Source organism: Furipterus horrens, unplaced genomic scaffold (genome assembly GCF_987537825.1).
Source record: "Furipterus horrens unplaced genomic scaffold, mFurHor1.1.pri manual_scaffold_5, whole genome shotgun sequence".
Taxonomy (NCBI): domain Eukaryota; kingdom Metazoa; phylum Chordata; class Mammalia; order Chiroptera; family Furipteridae; genus Furipterus; species Furipterus horrens.
The window spans coordinates 73,912,362-73,935,805 of NW_028327175.1; the positions used below are offsets into that span (position 1 = coordinate 73,912,362).

The window sequence follows — 23,444 nt, forward strand, 5'->3', positions numbered from 1 at the left end:
CAAACTTTCTTGTTTTTAGAGAAATAAGCCTTTGAACTTAAAAAGATTTGTGGCTTTTAAAATCTTTAACTTTTAAGAAACACCCAGCTTACCTGGGAATAAACAGCAATTGCGCTTACGCTATGCGGTATGCAAACGAGACACAAATATACACACTTGATACACACATAGACAGACATGTGATAGTTAAAACCTTTCCAAGAGATCACCCCCCCACCCCGCCCAAATCTATAATTCCTCCCTGCCCTGCCGAACGATCCCAGTGGACCTGAGCTTGGGCAGGAGTGTTAGGAGGAGGCGGCAGACATGTTGGGGGTCCAGCCCATCTGATAGGCTCTTTCCAAGGTCCTCTTGCAGTCCTGGAGGACGGTGCTGAAGGTGATGTGGGGGTACTGCTGCACCAGCTGCTCCACCGTCACTTCGTTGACCTATAACCAAAGAAGAGCCACCGTCATGCACACGGACCACTGAGACCACAAGCTGCCCACACTGGCTGCTTAGGACAGCACGAGGAGCCTCCCCCGCGGCCTCCCCAGCAGTGTGACAGCAGTGTGAGGACGCTCTCAGAGAGAAGGTACTCGCCCCTTTTTGTCTGACCACTCTGGTTTCCTTCATTCACCCCTACAGACTTTTTAAAAGACAGGAAAGCAAGAAACCAAATGTGTTTTCTAGAAGCATAAATGACTATGACTTGCTGAGATCCTAACAATGTCCATTGAAAATCTAGTGCTTGGGAGGTAAGGCTGCTGCTGTAAGAGAGCATTCGAATGTGCATTTGACTTTTTCATCAGCCTGACAGGCGTTTTAGGACAAAATTGTAGATTGGTGGAGAGGTTACACAAGATCCTAGATTGAAGTGTTGGGGAAAATGTTTATTTTTCTTTCCTTTAAATGTTAAGGTATCGCAAACTTCAAGTCCCTTTGTGAGAAGGGCTGAAATGTGAGGAATCAATAATTAAAACCTACATGGCTGGCGGGTCAGGGATGGCCCCACTAGACCTTAACCATCAAAGATACCACCTTGATTCTCGATTAGACAAGGCAATCAGACAGGCCTAATTAAAACTAACACCTTTACAATTGCTGTGCTGTGAAGGGATTAATTTGTCAATTATTTTAAAGCTGATTGCAGTTCATATCACAGAAGCAGACAGCTTCCCTCATCCTTTAGATAAATAAATGATTAACCTAAGAACCACAACTTTTAGGTAGCTTTATTTAAAATCTTCACTGAACACTTGGGCATTTTCAAAGACATCAATATTTCATTTATCCTAAGTAAGCTGGTCTGAAAATAGGTGCTGTGATACAAATTTTTGTGCTGCCTCTCCATATCTGCCCATTATTGAAAAAAGATCAGGACCACCAGGAAAAACCTAAAACAACACGAAATCCTCGCTGTTTGCCTTTGAAAGCCTGCTTAGAAGAATGATGACCATGACATTCAGTCACTTGCACTATTCTGAAATAGCATGATGTTTTCTGGGGGATTTGGAAAACTGTTATAATTTTTTTTTTAAATTTGAGAGTTGATGTTTCAACACTGGGTGGATGATACTTAATCTTTGTCATAATTTCTCTAGTCAAGACTTGCTTTTATGTAAATCAACTTTATTCTAAATTAAAACAAGACATGCAGTTAACTTTTTGTGACATAGATAGGATGTAATTTTGAATTTAAAAAAACTGACATACAAATCAGAGCTGAGAATTGAACTGATTGTCTTAAGTAGATTTTTAAGCAATATAATTTTTTATTTTAACTTAAATTTATCTTCTAAGTCTTGCTTTAGCTGAGGCAGCTTATATGAATATATTTAGAAGGTCATGCATCACCTAGCCCTAGTTCTCTAGCATGTTTTTTATCCTGTCCAGTCACCTGACCTAATTTCAGATTATCAAGCCATTCTGTCTGACCTCAGAGACTGTGTACATGTTGTTCTCTTTACCAGGAATATTTTAAAATATACTTCCCCCTTAAAACAACCTTCTCATTCCTATTTCCTAAGTATTCTTTAAAAAAAAATTAAACTATTTTGGGCATATAATATTAGTTTCAGGTATGTAGCAGAGCAACTCAACATTTATGTACTTTATAATATGATCACAAGTCTAGTAACCATCTGTTACCTTGCAAAATTATCACAATATTATTGAAAATATTCCCCTTCACTTTTCTTTTCTTTCTTTCTTTTTTTTTTTTTTTTTACCATACTCATTCTTGAGTTCTTAGCTTCAATGTCATTTCCCCAGGTAATCCTGGTCACTGCCCTATCCCTGCTCCCCTCTCTAAACGAGGTCAGGTTTCCAGGTTATTCAGTCTTCCAATATGGTCTACTTTTCCTGCATGGCACTTATAAAGTTAGTGTATAATTGCTTTTTTAAATGTCTATTTCTCCTCCTCCGATGTAAGATCCATAAGAACCCATGGTCATTTTTGCACCTATGAGCCAGATCTAGTTATTAGTGAATGAATGATAAAACAATAACACACTATAAATAAAACACAGAAACCCAAGAGCAAGGCAAAGTTAGACATTAATGTATTAATTAATAATCATAAAGACCAACAATTTCCTGAAAAACTCTTCAGCTCAAGAATCCCCTCCTTCAGGAAGCCTTCCCTAGCAAGGCTATCTCCCCATGAGGTTGGGTTAGGTATCACCATGGCTGGCACCCTGCAAGATTTGTCTTTTATTTAAGTACTCCTATATTGCATTGCCATCATCTCTTTACTTGCCTATCTCCTCCACCTAAACAAAAGCCTCTGCCTTTCATTAAGGCTACTGAGCTGTGCATTTGTCAAGAAGAAACATATCAATTATGGTCCATACCATGGACTTTTGAGTCAATCAGAAACAGTTTTGAATCATGGTTTCACTTTACCTCTTTAGGATTTGATTTCTTCAACTATAAAAACAGGATAAAAAGTCCTTACATCATAGGATTGTTATAAAGGTTTAATTGTAATAATATGCCTAACATTGTGACTGACAAAAAAGGCCCTCAAATGGTAGCTCTTATTATTATATAGCAGGCCCGATTATTGAGTGCATGAGTTCATTAACATATGTTAGAATGACTCACTCTCTACAGCAAGGCTCAATATTGTTCTACTCCTGAGATATTTCAGAAATAAATTTTTATAACATTAGTTATAATGTTCAAAATAAAATAATCACAGGGCAAGAAGTAATCTTTAAAATATACTTCACAAACAAGAAGAATCTATTTTCTCTTAACCCACTCTGGAGGAGATTCCAGAACTTTCCTTAAGAAGATATTCTCTGGAAATCCTCCTTTTACTTTAACTGATGTTCCCCATGCTACAGGTAGGTTACCTTCCTCTCTCCTGTTAGAAGAAACACAGAAGGGTGCAGATCTCACTAAGGGAGAGCTGAAGTCACTTGGTCAGAGAGGACTCTCAGAAAACCTATATCACATTACAAAGGAAGGAAACACGCTCCAAGCCACTTAGCATTCAAGGAACAACTAATTGAAAAGATGAAAAAGGATGGAAAAGAGAAAACACTGAAGCTGACCATAAAGATGGGGACTGTCTTCTATGGTACATCTTTTCTAAACTACATAAGGGCCTGTAACAAGTTTTATACCTAGGGTTGACAGACAATTTATTTTGGAGGTCCTATTTTTTAAAATAGAAAACAACTCTATGTGATAACTGTTTTGCAGGAAGAGATACAATTCATCTTAAGCAAACTTGCTACATGAAGATATGGATTTATGAAGTACATAAATTAAGAGAATAATTGTTCGCTTTAGCAAATACTTTCATGGGAGGGTAAACCTATTTTGTCAGCTCTCCCAATGGGTTTTATATATCCTTTTATTTAGCAAAATTCAATTTATCTATTTCTCTTGTATAAATTAAGATACACTTATAGGTGAGAATACAGACTGTTAATTCTCTGACTTTCATAGGTTATGGGCAAGAACAGACAGTACTTTGGCTTTGTATAGCTGCTTGAAAAATGATACTGGAATTCCTCTGTGGATATAATGTGTCTTCGAAGCAATCTTTTTACTAACTGTGCTCTGTAAATTCTGGAAAACAAAGCAGCGGGGTAAATGCAAATAATCCATTTTAGAGCTTTATTGGGTAAAAGTTATTCAGGGAAAAACATGTGGAAAAGTTCCATCGTTTACCTACAGTGTTTCCTGGAGAATCAGTGTGACCAGTTTTATACTAACACTTCTTTTACTTACTCGAAGTACAAATTACGTTCACCTCTTTGTACAGACTTTATAAGCATTTTGGTCCCTTAGAGAAGGAGTTCAGTGTGAGACACCAGGAGGTTCCACATCATTTTAAATCTTTACGCCTACATATAAGGTTTGCAGACATTTTGTCAGGCACCGCTCCATTTGCTAGGATGAAAAGAACTGTTCTCTGTTCCAACTTATAAAATGTATGTAATATAAAAAAAGCAACATAAAGATAAATTAAAAAAAATTTTCCCATGACCCCTGGTTTTTGGTATTCAATTTTCCCCTTGATGAAAACTATCAATGGCAACTCCTATATTACACATGCAACTTGAAAACTGCAGTGTACAAGCAGGGGATCCCCTATAAAAGCAGAATTTATAAAAATTGTGTATTTATTCTTACATGTTTAACTTCAGTCATCTTCAAAGTACTCTCCATTTGATGGAATACACCTATTGAGACTTTTCCCACTGCTCAAAACAGTTTTTGAACTCATCAATTATGATGCCTTTTAGTGCTTCTGTTTTTTGGCTTCACCTCTTTCATATCAGCAAAATGTTTCCCTTTGAGGACTTTTTTCATCCAAGGAAATTTTAAAAAGTCGCTGGGGTGGAGGCTGGGTGATTAGGGAGGGTGGGGCATGGGGTCATGCCATTTTTGGTCAAAAACTGTTGAACACTCTGTGTGGTATGGGCAGGTGCACTTGTAAATCAGCCATCATGAAATGGGCAAACGAGCTGAGTCTTCAGGAAAATTCACTGAAGCCAAACACAGCCTCTCACAACAATGGCAGCTGGTACACTGATACAGATGAGTTCCTAGAACACTCACCTAGTGGGGGGAAGCCTGAATTACAAAAGACCCACCCTCCAGAAGATAATTCTGTTTTTTTTTTTTTTCCTTGGGGGGGGGTGTCCCCCTCGTATCTTCCTAAAGAAATATGCTGTGATTCACTTAAGGAAATTACTGTGATTAAAGAGAAAAAAATGCACCACAGGGTTTTAAAAAATATATTAAAAATATTGGATTTTATATTTCTTGCCAAAGACTGCATAACCATAATTTACATTTTCAAAATTATTATCATTCTTTTTTAAGGTATTAGCAATTTGTCTGCTATTCTAATCTATTTTGAGTTAACATCCATTAGTACTTTTAAAAAATGTGAGGTAAATTGCTGTGCTAATTAAGGTAAATCACACCACAGTTTCATTCTATTACTTCTGCTACTATGGAAGGATAAGGAAAGCACCTTTAGTGTTTCCAAGATTCAGTTTAACCAATTTGTCTAGACCATCACACTGTCCCTTCACCTCTTTATGGATACTTTCCCCAGAAAGTTTTAGATAAGTGTAAGCCTAGGGTTGAATTATCTCCCCAGTGATACACATTATTCAAAAAAATAGAATTTCTGATAAAATTTGCTGAAGAATCCATTTACATTGACTCTTATTTCCTCTTTGACTCATGTTATAAAACAGAACATGTTTATCGTTGGAGGAAATATTTGAAACATGAGTATATTAAAATCACACTTAGGAATACAATTCAGGCATACCTCATTTTACTACGCTTTGCTTTATTGGACTTCAAAATGCTACATTTTTTATAAATTGAAGGCAAGACCCTCCACCAACAAAAAGATTACAGCTTGCTTTATTGTGATATCTCTGAGGTATGCCTACAAACCATTTAAAATAATTTTTTTTAAATGGAGAAAATTTCACTGAAAAAAAGTGAATACTAATTAAAATATCAATACCAACAACAATTAACTGTATTGTATTCCTAGATTCTAAATTCCTTGACAACAAGGAGTAGTGTAGTCATCTCTTTGTTTTCAATCTTATACACACTGTCCTGCATATTCTTGCCCCACTAGAATATAAGCTCTCAAGATAGGAGTTTTGGCTGTTTCTGTTCACTGCCAAATCACTAGCACCTACAGAATGCCCAGCACATAGTAAGTACTCAATAAATATTTTTTGGCTAAATTAATACAGTAGCTGATTAATGAATACGTATTGAGTAAATAAAAAAAGCACTAAATAATACTGCATCAGAAATTGTGAAGATAAGCTCACCTTATTCCCAGACTGTTCCATCTACAGAGGTAGCAGCCTCTAAAGTCTTGACATTATGGAGGCTCCAAACTCCTTTAATCCTTTCAAGTTCATACCCAGGGTGATTCTTTGTGCTACTCTCCCTTCCATCTGACATCACTGGGTGCCTCTTTCCAGATACACCTTCCCTGGTGCTTCCAATAATATTGCACAGCAGCCCAAAGCAGCTCATGATGGTGATCCAGTAATTTCTGCTGGGCCCTGTGGCTTTCAGGCAGTACTCAGGAAATGACTAGGTTATAGTTCAGATTAAATGAGGCTAGCCATCCTATTGGAGATCAATGACACTACACTGTCTGGATAACACTGAGAAACATGTTAATGTAACAGGTTAGGATTTGGTTTCCAAAACTGCCAAAACCCACATGGTTCAGAAGATTTAATACTTTAGAGCATCAGCAGTCTGCTCAGGGTGGCAGGACCAGGGCCCCAGAGAAGATTTAGAGCATTTGTGACATTTAAGGTCCCTTGTAATGTCACAGTTATCTGGTAACACAGCAGGAACTGTGCACAGATCTTCTGATTTAAAACAATGCTATTTCCACCCAATGATTTCTTGGGCTTCAGCAATTCCACATCCCTTCACTGCTACCTGGGCGAAAGTGGAACTCTGAGGGCTTTTTGTTGATGTTGTTGGTTTCATTGTCACAGTGGTGCTTGACATTTGTTGTCCCAGGGAGCATGGAGATAATACTGCAACAGGATGGTACAGTCCCAGGGGATGAAAAACTCTCCAAACAAACTTGTCCTGGGCTCCTCACTGAGAAGCTTTGTCTTCATCGGTACTAGGCTCTCGTGTAGTAGGGGACATACCAAACATATTTCTTCCCTTCAGCATCATTTATTTTGGTGAAATGCTTGAATATAATTTGTTCACTTTTCATCCAAATAACTAATACAGCAAAATAAAAGTATGTCCACATTCCAGAAGAATGGAGGAGGAGGGAAAGGGAAAAATATTCAGTGAACATCTACTATTCCCCAGGCCTCTAAGCATTAGTGCCCCTCAGTTACAGATAAACTGGCCCAAACAGCATTAGTATTTCACACAGGGTCTCACAGCTTCACTGACATTCATTTTTCATCTATAATCAAGAAAAATGATTGTAGTTTATGTATAAATTCACTTCAAAGCCCATTATAATCTTTTCAAAATGACCACTCTGTGGGAATACAAATTATAATGGATATCACTTGGCCTTTGGAACATTCTGTCATGTGCTGTGGTTGTGTGAGACTTTAAAGCATGACGGAAACATGATTAAGCTGCAAGATGAACAAGGGGCCCTTCGGTAGGGCCAACTGCCCCATGCCATAAACTGCAATGCTTTCTTTCCTCTTCCTCTCCCATCAACACATCTGCCTGTGTCCCACAGGTAGAATGGCCAGCATGAAAGATATGTCCCCCCCTTAGAACAGGGAAGATGGACCTTAAACCAGCAGCAGCAAATCCTGGGGAGTGCTTTCTGGGGGAAGTGCAGGTTGCTGTGGGCGGGAGAACCTAGTAGGCACCTGATCTTCTCCAGGCTGGTTGGAAAGGGCTTTGCACAAGAAGTATCATTTAAATGGACTTCTAAGGACAAGGAGGCATCAGCTTGTGCACAACACGCATTAAATATACACATATTATTCAGGGAAGAAAGGAAACCTGCCTGTAAGCTCGGGTAAAACAATCTGTTCTGCTTTGCAGCCAGTATTGCTCCAGCCCATACTGCATACTCACTCAGGTGTATGACTGAAGTAAATTCTTGTTTCAAATAGCACTTCTCTGAGAGGGCTGGTGGTAGTGAAGAAAATGGATCTCACTGTCTACAGGTGGGAAAAGTAAGGAGCCCACAGTATGTCTGTTAAGGTGTTGCAAATAGCTCTCTCAGCTCCTGCCTCCTAATTCAGGGCACGGGCCCTTACATGGCCTGTCACTCTTCAGAGTCCCTGGGCAATGTCATTCACTGCTAACAGCCCCAGAGGCTGACTCCTGGGGCCCAGAGGCAGAGCATTCTCTCTGGGGCAATTGGCCTCCAGAGTCTGTTCATCTGAGATTTTTGGCTCTCTGGGCAGCTTTATTGGCTGTTGTGGAACTTGGCATTCACCAAACTCCCACAAAAGTCATCTTGGGCAATACATATTCAAATGAGACCCAAATGCTCCTTCAGCAAGTGACCACTGGCCCCATGATGGCCACATATTAAAATGAGTAAAATAAAGGTAATGTGAATTTTAGTAACAGCTCAGATTTGTATGTAAATTAGATGAGTCATCTAAATGAAGTTAAAATATTTTGAACAGGACACTAAGAAAAAATAATAAAAGAGCAGACAATATATTCATTTTTCCAGGACACTGCTCAGCCAACAACATGCATTCTGCAGATCTGGGTAGATTTGTATGATTCTATTTCCCTCCCTTTGTGGCAGGACTTCTCACATCCTTTGTATGACATGCCACATCCTGGTGATGTTTCTCTAAGGTTAGAGCAGGGAGGCCCAGGACACCCAGGAAGTAGGCATCACTTTTACAATTTCTCACTTCACCTCTTTGTCTTTCTCTTGAGAGGCAAGGCTGAGCTAGCTTCCCAGCAGTCTGCAGGAGGATAAAGCAGTAGCTAGATAGTCATGAACAGGCTGCAGCAGAGCCCACAGGGAGGTGAGAGGCCCTCCCAGCCTGGGGTGGGCTGTGGAAATGATAGTGGGTGGGAGTTAGGGCACCTGGCTGCTCCTTTACTCACATTCCCTTCCTTCCCTCTTCCTTCCTCGGTCACACCCAGGTCTTCTCTACGAACCCCAAAGTGACTCGTATATAACAAATGTCCGATACATGTCTATTGATGTGGGATGAATTAAAGTCTGCAACCAAGAATATGAATAAGAATACAGTGGTTCTCAGCTGTTAGAATCACCTGGTGATCTTTAAAAAATCCTGATCACCAGGCCATATCCCAGACTAATTGTATCCAAATCTTGAAGGAGTGGGGCCCTAGCATCAGTACTTTTTAAAGCTCACAGGAGACTGTCAAGTACAGCTCAGGTTGAGATCTGCTGGTCTAAAGCTTCCCACTGAAGAGCCCCTAGAAGGTGCAGATGATTTCTGCACCAGGGAGTCTGAAGACAAGGTCTGAACCAAGATTGCTGAAAGGTAACAACCACTCACCTGTCTCCTGGGCTGCCCTCCACAGTAAACTCTGAGTCAGGGGTTCTGGAGAAAGACACTTGCTCCAACAGCTTATTAGCCTTATTAGCCCATCTTCCCCCCTGCCAAATATTCATCACTGTCTGAAATGAAAGGTATATTCTTTCAATATGGTAAACCAGACTGGTTTCTTCTCCTTCAATACTGGTCTTAGATTTCTAGTTGGGTATAGCCAAAGGAGGCAGCCACCTGACTTTCCCAACAGCTAAGGGAAGGAAAAATTCCCCCAAACCCTGTTCTCACATGGACCTAGTGCTTCCTCCAGGGACCACCCATGAGGTGGGAGAGGACATAGAAGACTATGTATTTATTATAAATTTAAAAAGAAAAATGGATTATCTTACTGGAGCCTAAAAACCACCTGCTATGAGAATCAGCTGATTACAGGCCACCCATAAAGTACCATGCTTCATACATAAACCTCATAGTGTTAGCCTGAGGCTTTTAGAGATGTATTTTTAAATAGAGAGGTAAGAAATATTACTCTTGGGTGGCAAAAAAAAAAAACAAAACACTCACCTAGATATCCCAAAGCATAGAAAGAGACAGATACTGAGAACACAATGAACCTGACAGGGGCAGGCTCATAAATTCAGTCAATTTTGTCAAATGCAGTCATTCCATTTCAGAATCTGCAATGATTGGAAGTGCTATGCTCTGTCAATATCGCAACAGGCCTGGCTTCATGCTGTCTCTTTTTCATGAAATGTGGGTTGCCTGTTAACACTAGCCTTGCTTGTCTTCACTTGAATTAGCACAGTGAGAAAGCAGCAGAGAACCTGGGAGGATAAGGATCACAGAAAGGCCTGTAAGTTAAGCGAGAACTGGGGTTCAGGGCTCGCCAATCTGAAGCCTCTAATTAGAGATTAGTGTGACAGGAGTCCAACAACCACACTGTCAGAGAGAAAATTAGTGACATTTTCATTCCCTGCTTCACCAAGCGATCCTCCACGAAAAAGGATGTTTCAAGCCCAGTGTAAGCTCCAGATACACAGCCCTGCATAGGCCATTCTGAGGCCACAAACTGATAGCCATAGAATTAACCCATCGTGCAGATCTGTACATTTTTAAAAATAGATACACATGTGCAGTACAGATGAAAACCAAAACAGACATGTGAGGCCCACCAGGATGGAGAGAGACACTTGGGCAGTCATCTGTAGCACTCCAACTGGTTCAGCAAGAGATCAGATATTTAATAAAACCTGGGCCCTAATAAGATAATTAATGTAGTCAGTGAATGGTGAGTGCAATGTATTTATGGAACACATCTCTAAATTAAACTCACAAAAATTAAGTTGAAAAACACAATTGAAGGAGAAAACTCTCAGAACTAAAAAATGTGTTTTCTCTTGTGCTTAATGGCTTTCTTTATTTCAGTTTTTAATTTTCTTACATAAAGCCTATGGCAGTGGTAATCACCAGTGGACATCTGATGACAAAATTTCTTTCTAAAACTGCAGTTTACATCAGGCAGAATTTATGAATTTGATCTGTTTCCTAAAACAAATTTACTATCAGCAAATATTTATTCTGCATAAAAGAAATCTGTAAATCTGCAGATTAAGAAAACTACAACAACTCATATTTTGGGTTTTCAGAGAGAGACTATACAAATCAGAGCATTTCAGGGTTAGTCTCTGAAGGACGCTGAGTCCAATCACTCATCAGATGCCTGAACTCTGTGTCTGTTCGGAACCCAGAGAGCTTTAGCTATACTCCGAATTGCCCAGCTGCAGGGCACGTATTAAATCCAAGGTGTCGTCTTTCTCACTTACTTGTTAATTCCCCTCTGCCTAGATACTTTTTTCTAATCAAATTATTAAGAAGCAGTGGGATCTAATGGTGATGAAACCTGCTTTTATCTGTAAAATACTTCTGCGAACCAGAATAATAGATAAGTAAATAAATAAAGCAACAAAAGTGGCGCTGCTCTGGTTGACAGCTGCGAGGCCCAGTCACTGCGCCCTCTTAGCAGCTCTGTCATCCCAGAGGATTGAAGAAGCCTCCTCAGAAACTTGGTATTACACAGAATGCAGATGGGAAACACAATCCAATCCATTCAACCATCATCTATCCATCCTCCCATCTATCTATCCACCCACCCATCATCCAATACATACTTGCTTAGCAACGATAATATGCCAGCCACTGTGGTAGAGCCTAGCACCACAACACAGGAGAAACCCATGGATCTTACATTCTAATGAGGAGAGTGATGGGGGTGAAAGAGGTAAGAATTAACCACCACGACAAATAAGAGCTACTGCTTATCACTTACTTCAGGTAAGAAATTTCACACACATTAACTCACTTAATCCTCTCAATAGCCAATGAGATAGGTGCTATTTTTATTTCCACTGTACAGATGAGGAGATGGAGGCACGGAGAAGTAGTATGGGGGATAGAGAGAGAAAGGCCAGGAGCCTGGTGACATGGAAGACAAGAGAAAAGCATTCTCACGAAGGAGGGAACTAAGATTTCCTGACGCCTCGCACGGCAGGCCCTGAAGCCTGATGCTGTGTAGCTGGCCTCCAGGGCAGGCTGGGCAGGTTCCTTCCCAGGGCCTCTGTGGGCCATTCTCATTTCTACTCTATGAAGTCAGTTGCTTAGGAGTTCTGGGATCTAAGCCGAGCTCTGTTAAGAAATTGCTGTTACTTTTTCTATTGCTAAATTAGGAAGAAAAAAAAAAAAAAGATCCCGTGACCTAATTCTTTTGTATAATTAGTTAGGCCAAATCAAAGTTCTAAGAAGATTATTTACTGAAAAGTACTGACGCTCCAGGGTGTCTTCAGGCAAATGCCAACCAAACAGTCCATCTACCCTACAACATTTGGGGAAGAGTTGGCCCTTTCCTACCTCATTTAAAGAAGAAAAAGAAAAAAAAATAAACAGCAACAACAAACAATTTTACTGTACATCAATCCCAAAAGAGAAGCGAGCAAAATATAAGCAGCTATTTGCAGCACCCTCCCTGAAAAGGATGGTTCAAGGGAGATGTTGATTTTCCTGAAGAAACAAACCAAACACTGACTGACTGGCTGTCTGACTTGGCAAATCTTTACTCTCTCTGCTCACGATAAAGAACTGAGATGTGTTGGTCTCTAGATTTCTTCTCCCTCTATAAATTTGACTGTAATTTAGATTGACCCTAACTATTTTTTAAAAAATAGATTCTATTGTTTTTTTCAAGAATTATTGTCATTAAAAAAAAATTATTGCCTTATTTTCATTATAAAATCTTAGCATATAAAATGTGCATTCATGGCTAGAATATTATGAGCCAGGTGGTTCATATCATAGTTCAATATCAGATACATGGTTCCAGACCAGGTGTGTATACTACATGAATAAGTAGTAATGGTAATAATAACAGTTAATAGTAGTTGACATTTATTGAGTACTTTCAGTGTGAATGACTTTGGGTTAAGTGCTTTATTGCAATATCTCAATCTTGTAACAATCCTTTGGGATAAATAATATCTCATTTTTCAGATGATAAAACTGAGGCATTTAGAGATGAAGTTCTCCAAAGTCCCACAGATAGTAAAGTGATAAAAGTAGAACTTGAATACACTAGTGTTCACCAATTAAACCTCTGCCATCAAGCTCTAGGCCAGTGTTTTCTTGGTTTAATATTTAAACACAGGAAAGGCTTTTCAGCTACCACTTCATAAAAGTTCAGGTGAATGGAGTTGGAAGAAGAAATGGGAATGCTTGGCTAAAATGAGGTTGTGTGGTAACCTCTATATTTCAGCTGATGTGTTTCTCCCTGTTCCAATTACCAGGAATAATCAGGAGAGGGCTGTAAAAATGTGTTTTAAAGTGCTCCTATGTGAAAATCACCTGGAGAAACTGTTTTATCAGCAAAAGAAACAAGATGCTGATATTTCAAGTGAAGGACCTAAGCTCAGGTTTTCCAGCCCTGGCCTCACTCTCACCACTTTCTACACCGCGCCCCCTCTGCCCCTCCCACCCCCCTCCCCTCGGCGCACACAGCCTGGCACTGCGGGTTGCTCCTATAATGGCTCTGCTGCTCACAACCTAGGACTGTAAGATCCAATGCAGTCAGACCACTCCTGCCTTATTAGGAGAGAACGTTTTCTTTTGTTTGTTGGTTTTTCACTTTATTTTCTTTGATAAGGCATACATTTTCAGTCTTAAATTCTGGCTATGGGCAATCTGGAAACAACTGTGCCTACGTTGCGGGGGGAGAGGGGAGTCTCTGCAGGTACACACTTTGTTTCATGGCTGAATTGCTACCCAAACAGTCCTGGACACAGTGCCCCACAAATTATTTTCCCTTAAACTGATTTTCCCAGTTAGTTCTGTATATTAGTTACAGAGTCCTATACTGTTTTCCCCATAGGGCTTTCCCGCTTACGATTCCTAAACAAGCTGATAAAAACTCCATTTTCTCCAAAGAAATATTTAGATTGCTGAGGCTTTCTCTTAACCATAATTACTTCCTGAAAAATGCAGTGGTCAATTTCTCCTGAATATTTTTACATTAAATTGGGCACACAAAACTTGGACCTTGGTATTTTAAGGTTGTAAAGCAGATTCCTGGCGTTAAAGAACTGACTGGTTTCTATTTATTACTTGTTTTCTGTATCGGCTTTTCATTGATTTGACTAAATGAAATATCTCCACCATTTAAAGGAGGAATTTGTGTGAAAACAAAATTTCATATGACCTCAAGAAAGAATTTCTTATTAAAAAAATCATCTATCTCACTCCTCAACTAAGTACTTCAGGGATTGGGACAGGTGAGGAAAAAGGTCTTGGCAATGGCAGTTTGATAAAAAATGAATTAATTTGATTATTTCCACAGTGTGGATCAATAATAGTCAGCCTCCACAGAGGCCCTGGCCTGAAGGCAGCGGGATAATCAATAGGATCACACAGAAGCCTCTCCTCCCCCCAGCAGCCTCTCTGATCTTTTTTGGGCAGACTCTTCACGCCTGTGTAATTCTAATTTATGTCAACTAGAAATCAAAGAAATTCCAAGAGGCTTTGGTCATAGGACATTGGAGTGGACCTTTCAAAATCTATTTATGTCTATTCCTTAAGAACATGGCCCCCACAGCCTCCTGGCGCCTTCATGGACCAAGGAGAAATAGCCTCCCAACAGAAGGGCAGCTACCTGCTCCAGACAAAAGCAGAGGAGTGGAGTTAGGTAAATGGAGGTACACTTTCTCTGTCCTGTCTACAACTCTTCAGGGACATAAGAACTAATAAGCACTTTAAGCAAAATGCTTTGCCAAGAGTGGCTCCCTCAATAACGCTCTTTAATGATACCCAGACGCTGGCATTTTCAAATCAAATGAACAGTGTATAAAATTAGTTCTGCATGAAGTTAAAAAAAAAAAAAAAACTAAGTGAAAGGGAGCTTTTAAAAGCTCCAGCATTTTTCCATCCAACGGCTTTTCACAAGAGTTTGGCATATGAGAATTGCTACATTTATGATGCTATTCGCTGCTCATAATTCAGGCCCTCTGTCTCCAAACTTCTGGATTAACATGCACTGCAGAGGTTTCCACCATGACGTTTTATCACCGAGGTTTCCCAAACCAGCCAGGCTGCCTCTGGCGAGGTCTGGTTTCTCAGCCAGTGCCATGCCACCAGGCTCCCTCCCTTTTCATCAACCTTGTTACCCCAAACATTTTTCATTAATTTTGAACACTGCATTTCCATTTGCCCTACAGCTTTTCCATGAATTTTTTTGGTCTTTTTCAGTTTTGTTTTCTACCCAAACTGACTTGTAAAAAACGAGAAAAATATATTAGAAAAAATGGATCTATTTAGACTCTAGAATTCAATGAAATTGTGAAAATGATTTCTACAACCAAAGCCACTGTCTATAACTAAAGAAAGTAGAGTAAACATATTGCTCTTATTAGAGAGTCCCGTTGATTATACAAGTAGTTTTTACTAAACCACCAAGTAAGTGCGTGTTAAGTTGATAGGTGATTTCAGGTCAACTCTAATTCCCAAGGTCAAGTAAGCCTTTGAAGAGCCTTTAAGAATATAAGTTCACCCCAATTCATCAAAGCCATCTCACACAGCGTTTTCTTCTTGGTTCTTACAATTCACTAACATTTAGAAGATTAAGTGGCATAGGCTTCAAAACCCAAAGTAATGCCTCTAACATGCTTATCCATCCAGCAATCAGAAAAGCTATTCAAAACAGGGGCTTCCTTAATGCACTTCCTAATTTTACAAGTGCTTGGGGAATGCCGCATTTGTCAAATGGCTGGAGGACTCCTACCAAGGAGTCATCAATGTTGCAGCCAAACAAGTTTTACTGCTGTTTCACTTAGACATTGTCTGATAATCAAAGTACATGTTGCTTTCATCTGCAAGGAATAAGTTTAATGTTTCTCATCTGCTCTTTGTTTACCTAATGAGAGACATGGAGGAAAAACACTTTCCTACAACAAATACAATGCATTTTGTTATTCTTACAATTTCTCAAAAGCTCAAGTGAGGAAAACAACAGAAATTTGGTAAAGTATAGCTTTCAAATTAAGTGTAAGTGGCCCCAAATGAAACTGACTGCATATGAGAGAAAATATGACTAGCTTCAATATTTCTCAGAATCACAGGCGCACAGAACATGAGTCCTGGGACATAGGTGCTACCAAGCCCACCTCTCACCAGTTCAGGGACACACGGAACATTCCTGACAAGGGGGTTAATTGTGCAGACCCTTGAGATCTCTCGCCCACTCCTTTGGCTCCAGAAAGGGGAAGGAGAACTCAAGTTAATGCGTTATTATTGGTCAGCTGTTTGGTTAAGGTAAAGGGAGAAGAGTGAAAGGCCCAAATTAATTTTGTTCTTTAATTCTTTGTTGGTACAGATGTTCACACTGATATAGTAAATCTTTGTCTCCGTATCCTAATCAAAATTTCTCTGTGTTTCTGGTTTTCATTCTTATTTTTGCCCATTATCTTTCTTATTACTTTCTTTTTGTTTCCCTACCTATTTGAATGGTCTTATCTCCAACTCACCCTTTTCTCTATGCCTGAATTAGTAAGTTGATCCCAAATAAAATGTGTCCCATGGATACCTTAGTTTTCCTTTGTAAAGTGTGTAGAAATATGATTATTGACATCTTTGTATAGAAAAGAATCTTAATTTTAAAGTGAGAAAATCTTCTGTAATGAGTTTACTTTTTTCTTCTCATTTTAACTTTCTTTCAAAATGCGATAGCAGGCAATATATTACATTTTTTTCTCATTTGGAAATTCAATATATTGATTATTGAACCATAGGCTAATAGAATGATTTGTCGATAAGAGTAATCAATAACACTAAGCATTTATATATAACACACATTATTCTAAGGGTTTGATATATATTCACTCATTTAAATGCTCACAACAATTTTCTAAGCTAGGTACTATTATTATCCTCATTTTACAACAAGGAAACAGAGGCACCAAGATGCTAACTAATTGCTCAAGATGACACAACGAAGTGTTGAGACCAGATTTCAACCTGAACTCTGGCTCCAGAGCCTCTAGTCTCAACTCCTAACTGGTTTTCGTTGTTACTCAAATCTTTCTTTGAATCTTGATAAAAATATAAAATCTAGAGATAGATAACATAATACAAATTTTGAAAGCTGAACAGCTATTACTATAGATTTCCATCCAACTAAATCGACCAGCAGGCTTTCATGTGCAAGGCTTTACTTGCACTTTGTGTGTGGTTTTGTAACAACTTCATCTGCACAGAACCTCTCATGTTGGCTCTGAGCTGCCTTGAGCCAGAGGGTGCCAGGCAGCAAAACTGGGTCCCACACCCCTGGGCCAGGCTGCGGGCTATGGTCAGACACATGGTACTAGAGCCAAAGCAGCTCGCATAGCAGCTCTCCAATTGGAGAAAGGATTCAGATGCCCCAAGGAGGCAGCTAAATCCTCAGGGGTCCTACCAAACAGAACGGCCTCCCCAACTCATTTTGAACTAACTTGCATTTAAGTAGAAAAGGATCTATTTTTTAACTTAAAATTAGCAAAATTCTGGTCAGCAAATATGTCTGAAATAATCTTCTGTACTAATCAGAACATAATTTAAAACATTTTAAAATTCATTATTATTTACTTTAACTTTTTTTTCAATTATATCCATTTAACATCATTTGTGTTAATTTCAGGTGTACAGTGTAGTGGTCAGACAATCATATATTCCACAGTGTTCCTCCTGGTATTTCCAATACCCAAATGGCAGCATATATAGTTGTTACAATATTATTGACTATATTCCCTCTGCTGTATTTGTACTCCATATCCCCATGGCTATTTTGTAACTATCTAAATCTCTTCACCTTTTTCATCCAGTCCCCCAACTCCCTTCACTGGCAACTATCAGTCTGTTGTCTGTATGTATGAGTCTGTTTCTGCTTTGTTTAGAACATAAATTTCTACAATTTATCTCTGAAGGTGGAGCTGATCTCCACAAATCTAGAGACTAAAAATATGGTGATTTTGAGAATGGTTGTGGATACAGCTATCCATTTTGAATGCATACATTTTTGGTGCCCTTTCTTAGGTAGTACTCAAATAGGAGTTCCTTCTGGCAGAAGCTGAGGAGCTCTGCTGTCATTGTTTAATGTTTCTAGAATACCCTGCCTACTGTGGACTCTTTAATTTATTTTAAAAGAATTTCATTTTAAATTGACAGTTAGTAGCAGTGTTAGATTAGTTAGTAGTGAAATTTGAGGAAGACTTGCAACCCCTGGGTCTCAGTGCTGTTGCTTAGAAACAAAGTCAGTTTTCTAGGCTGGGCTGAGACTATATAATAAGATCTCTCTAAACTTAACCAACTGGCAAAGGCCTAGTATAAGTTGGGATTTTTAAAGCATTTGGAGAAAAAAACTAGGTCAATTAACAGAAATGACAAAGCACACAAAGGATTTGGACCATTCTTCTATTTGCCTGCAATTTTGCTACATGTAGAAAATGCATGTGCTTTGAGAGGCGTATCTGTTTAGTTTCCCTCTTTTACTAGATATGTCCCTCATCACCATTTGCAAAAGTAGCACACATATGTAAATCATTATAATATGCCAGCGTTTTCTGAACAAGTATCTAAGGAGAATCTTTTCCAAGGAAACAGTCCCTGCGGCTGGAGATGCCCCGAGGATATGCCACAAGAACTGGACATAAACTCCCAAGACTTGGGGCAACACCTGGGATAAGTGGCCTTGAGACAGTGCATGGTCCTTCTGAGACTCTATGTTCTCCCCTTCACAATATAAATAACTATGTCTTAGATTTGTTACAGGGAAAACATCTTCAAAGGGGCCCATATTAAATGTGGCCCAATTTCCCCCACTCATGCTCATGTGTCTGGGCCAGCTCCACAGACCTGCAGTGGGACCTCTGGGACCGTTTCTCATCATGTGCTAAAAGCGGCATGTTAAGTGTGGGAAGATGCAAATTACCACATAACATCCCCACACTGGCCAGAATACACAGATGTTGAGACTGAAATTGCGTACTTCAGATTGGAAAAAAAACAATCTGGCCCTTTCCTTCTACCTTCCTGTTGCAGGAAACTTGGAACCCAGAACAGAATTTTACTGTTAGACTTTGCACATTGCAGTATACCATGAAAACATTATAAATTTTGGTTCATAGGCTTTATGGATAGAAGGCTAAAATCTAAGTTGACTGTAAGTATGATTGCTTTTTCTTTCTGCTTAAGCACAAAATTCATTTTTAAATAGAGAAATACAAATATAATCTCAGATTAGTTTAGAAAATCAGGCATCTAAACAATGTAGCTGTCAACAGTACCTGTGTATGCATGTGTACGTATATACCTACATATATTTATGCATACATACATACATAGAGAATAGGTAGAAAGCAAACTTGAAAGGTAACTCTTACTTTATCGCATCTCATCAGCCCCAAATATCTGAGAGACTTGCTGCTCTGTGCAATCAGGGTGGCTCCTTGATCTGTAATTTCTTTACACCATCCAACATCCACAGTCTCTATTGTCATGCTGTATCGCCCAATGGCTATCAGTGCTGCAAGAAGGGACAGGGAGAAGGCAAGAATAAACGTTGGTAATGCAAGGGGTCTCTATCTTATTATGACTATTTCTCCTATTCCCTCACTAAATTTGTTCCTGAAATGTGGTATGTAAATAAATGTTTTATAAACAAAATTAAATTTAAAATGTTCTAGGAAAGCTTGCCCTGTGAGCTACCCTTTCACAAAGTAAATAATCATTTCATAATTTCCCTTTCATTGGAACACAACCTCACAACGTTTTATCAGTTATATTCATTGCAAGGTTACCTATACTTTCAAACATTCATATCTTTAGAAGGAATAAATTAAAACGAATTACACATAAAATCTTACACAAAACCCCAAATAGTAGCTAAACTCTACTCATGACAACTTCAATAATTAAAAAAAAAATGAAAAACCCACATAAACACCATTTTGAGGTGTGTTATACTGCATATGAATTTCTTTACCAATTGGCATAAATTTGCCCATCTGTTTATGATATGTAAAATGTAAGAATATGTAATACTTTTCACATAGTCCTTCCTGGGACTGTTAGGAATTAAGAGTACATTATACATACAGTTGAATTTAATTGGTGCCATGCTAGAGTGCAGTAAAGGGAATGCATTTGTTATGCTAAATTTCTTTATCATATCAGCAGTATTCCTTCTATTGACATATAAAATGAAACCTGTTATCTGAAAACTATGAAAGTATCTCTAGTCTTCTTGACTGTTTAGCGCTGAAGCACTACTAAAGTACAGCCACTTATCCCGTAATATTTGATGTGCACTACTTATCACTGCTCATAACCCCTCACCCTGTCAGAGTGACCAGTGACTGTGGCTCTTTGCCATGGACGTCTAATTTGACAGACATGCATGCCTCTGCATTTGTGGGGCAGAAAAACAGATTTCAATAACTCAGTCCAGAATATGCTTACAGTGCACTGGTATGTAAGTGAAACCCTTGAAAACAATGCCACAAATATTAAAAAAGAAGGAGAAATCGTTTGTTAATTATTTCCTCACTCTAAGATAGGATGAAATGATTGATTAGATTGATAAGGGTACAGTGAATTACTCATGTAAATAAATGTTAACTCTTACAGCTCACAGAAAAGTAGACTTGGCAAAATCACTTTGATGATTACCTCAGAATTTCTTTTTTAACAGAAAACTCATTGCCATTCGTTCAAGTATCAAACAGCTATTTCAAGCCTAAAAAAAAACAATCATGATCCTAGTATTTTCAAGTGCAAATGCTATAAAGGAAAAAAATAGTTTTTTTCTGGAAGTTCCTCATGCCACTAATTTGTAGAGGCTCTCATCTTTGCACATGCTATTTTGGCATTCAGTTTTCCCAGGAGGTAAGGCAGGGCAAGGAGGGAAAGCTGACAAAGGTTTGCTGATGGGCCTGAATGATATTTTCATGTAGTAGAAGCAGTTCCCCAGGGTTAATCCCATTGGTGTCCCTGACCTAAGAAAATTGTTGTCATCTCTGGTATTGTCATAACTTTCATTAGTTATGATGTCCTGAGGATTTCCTATGATGAATTAAGTAGAAGATACAAAAAGTAAATTCCTTTCAATACAAAGTGCCCAAACTGTGATTTCAAAAGACCACAGAGCACAAGGTGCAAGATGGCCCCACGTCAGTAGATTGTGCACTCTTATTGAGGTTTGAGGCTAGAATATGAAAGCCCAGTACTAGCTAGAGAAAGGTAAACCAAATAATCTGAGTTTTCAGAGGCTGCTTTATAAACAGATGAAATCTGCTAAAATCACTAGTGCTCAGTATTTTCTTTTTGTCCAAATTAAAATAAACAGTAAATAAGACACCTAAATATAAATCGGGTGTTCTATTTACCAAAGGAAGAGTTAAATGATATTATTGCTTAACTCATTCATTTATTCAACAAATATCTCATAAGCAGTCACTCTACAGTATTCTCTCCAATATTTATTGACTATTCATGCACAAGGCACTAGGCTAAGAATTTTAGGTGCATTATCTCATGTAATCCTCACAGCAATGTTATGAAGTCTTCCTGTTATTTCCAATCACAGAAGTGTTGAATAACTTTCCCAGTATAACGAGTCAGTAAGTAGGGGAGTGGATAACAAGCTGAGAGCTGGCTTTCAGCCCTGAGTGCACATCGGAACTACTAAATCAGAGTCATGGGGCAGGCATCGGGGAACTCTAATCCGCTCCACTGCTGGCATGTGGAACTGTGGTGTGTGTGACATGTGACACATGGGGTCCATGCTGGGTACTGGGGACAGAGCAATCACATAGCTCAGAGGGCAGATGAGTGAATTTGGGGGGGTGGGGGGTGGGAGGGTTGGGTGGAAATGAGAAATGAGTAAAAAGTCACAATGCTCATATCTCTTCCCATGTCTAATTCCTCTCACTTTTCAAATCTCAGGTGAAAGGTCAGCTTCTCAGAACTGATCATCCTATCACTTATTACTGCTATTGGAAATGTTATTTAATTGTTTGTTTATTTACTCCCTCATTAGAACGACAGCTCCTATTCACTGCTGTATGTCCAGCATTTAGTAAGTGCCTGGTACAGAGGTAGTTCTTACAAATATGAGTAGAACACATCAGCGACTTTAATATGTGTAGATCAATTATAGAGGCATGCCCAGGGGGCCTGGGCAACCCTCCCCCTTTAGGTCCTGAGAGGTATAATGGGAGTCCTCACGAAGAGCTAAGCTATGTCTTGGGGGATAAGCAAGGGTTCTCTAGAAAAACAAAGGAATGAGGGCAAGTATGTAGCGCTAAGGAAAAGCATGTGTCAGCGTAGAGGGATGTGAAAGAACAAGGGAGCTGCACGTATTTCTGTGTGCCTGAAATAAAACAAGTAAAAGGAAGTGGTAAGATTTATTATAGCAATATTTATTCATAATTAGTAGCACTGGGGTAGGCATAAGAGATATAAAGAGTAGCAAAAATAAGAAGAGTCCTCTGCTCATGAAGTTTGTATTCTAATTGGTGAAACAGATGTGAAACAAACAAAGTATATATAATTCTAAATTGTAGCAAGTGCTCTGAAGGTAATGACTGATCTCTGTAAAAATAACATTAAGATGGGGGTACTGAGTAAAGTGTTTCTAATAAAGTTATTTTTACATACCCATTTTAGCGGTAAACAACTTGAGGTTAAATACCTCACCAAGGCCCCATCCCTAATCAGTGGCAGAGCCAGGGTGCAAACTCAGTTTGTTTTGTTCCAAAGTCAATGCTCTTCCTACCAACAGCAGCAGCACCCAGAGTGGGAGAGGAGACTACCTGTGTTGAGGATGCATTTCCTTTTATCACAATTCTGGAATGAAACATTGGTGACCATAAGATTTATAGAACCTTTAAATTCTAAAATACATACTGAGTTATTTACTACTCTGTGACTGTACCTTATCTTTGGATATCTTTTCATTGTCGTTCATGATCTAGCTGTGAAATAAATGTGTAGTGTGGTTTCAGATTCTCTCATAGCCTAACAACGTAGCAGATGTCCAACCTCAGAATGACATTTATCATTTCTGAGTCTCAGCTTCCTCAGTGGACGATGGGGATGTTGACTCCATGTCCTGCCTACTTCATAGTGTTGGTTTGAGGTTCAAATGAGATAATACATGTAAGGGACTTTGCACTACATAAATGTCATGATTTATTTGATATTGCCCCAAAGCATTCTACAGTAGTGCAATTGATATAAAATGAAAAGACTTGAAAGAGTTTCAAAAAATGAAAAGCTCTGGGCAAATGAGAGCATTATATAAGCACTCAGTCATTATGTCACTACTAGAGTTCTTGAACTGTCTGCTTTCCATCGGTGTTCACTGACCCTGTAGACTGCACC

The 23,444-nt window shown here is 39.0% G+C and overlaps 1 protein-coding gene across 1 annotated transcript in view; it reads right to left on the bottom strand.

Moving 5' to 3' along the window:
- Positions 1-216: 216 nt before the first annotated feature.
- The window catches only part of FBXL17 (F-box and leucine rich repeat protein 17), a 500,732-nt gene continuing 477,504 nt past the window's right edge, over positions 217-23,444 (bottom strand). The window contains exons 8-9 of the mRNA XM_090276546.1: positions 19,442-19,584; positions 217-428 (exon numbers count right to left, since the gene is read on the bottom strand). Coding sequence (XP_090132672.1) covers positions 288-428; positions 19,442-19,584 — 284 coding nt within the window. The 3' untranslated portion in view covers positions 217-287. The remainder of the gene's footprint in view (positions 429-19,441; positions 19,585-23,444) is intronic.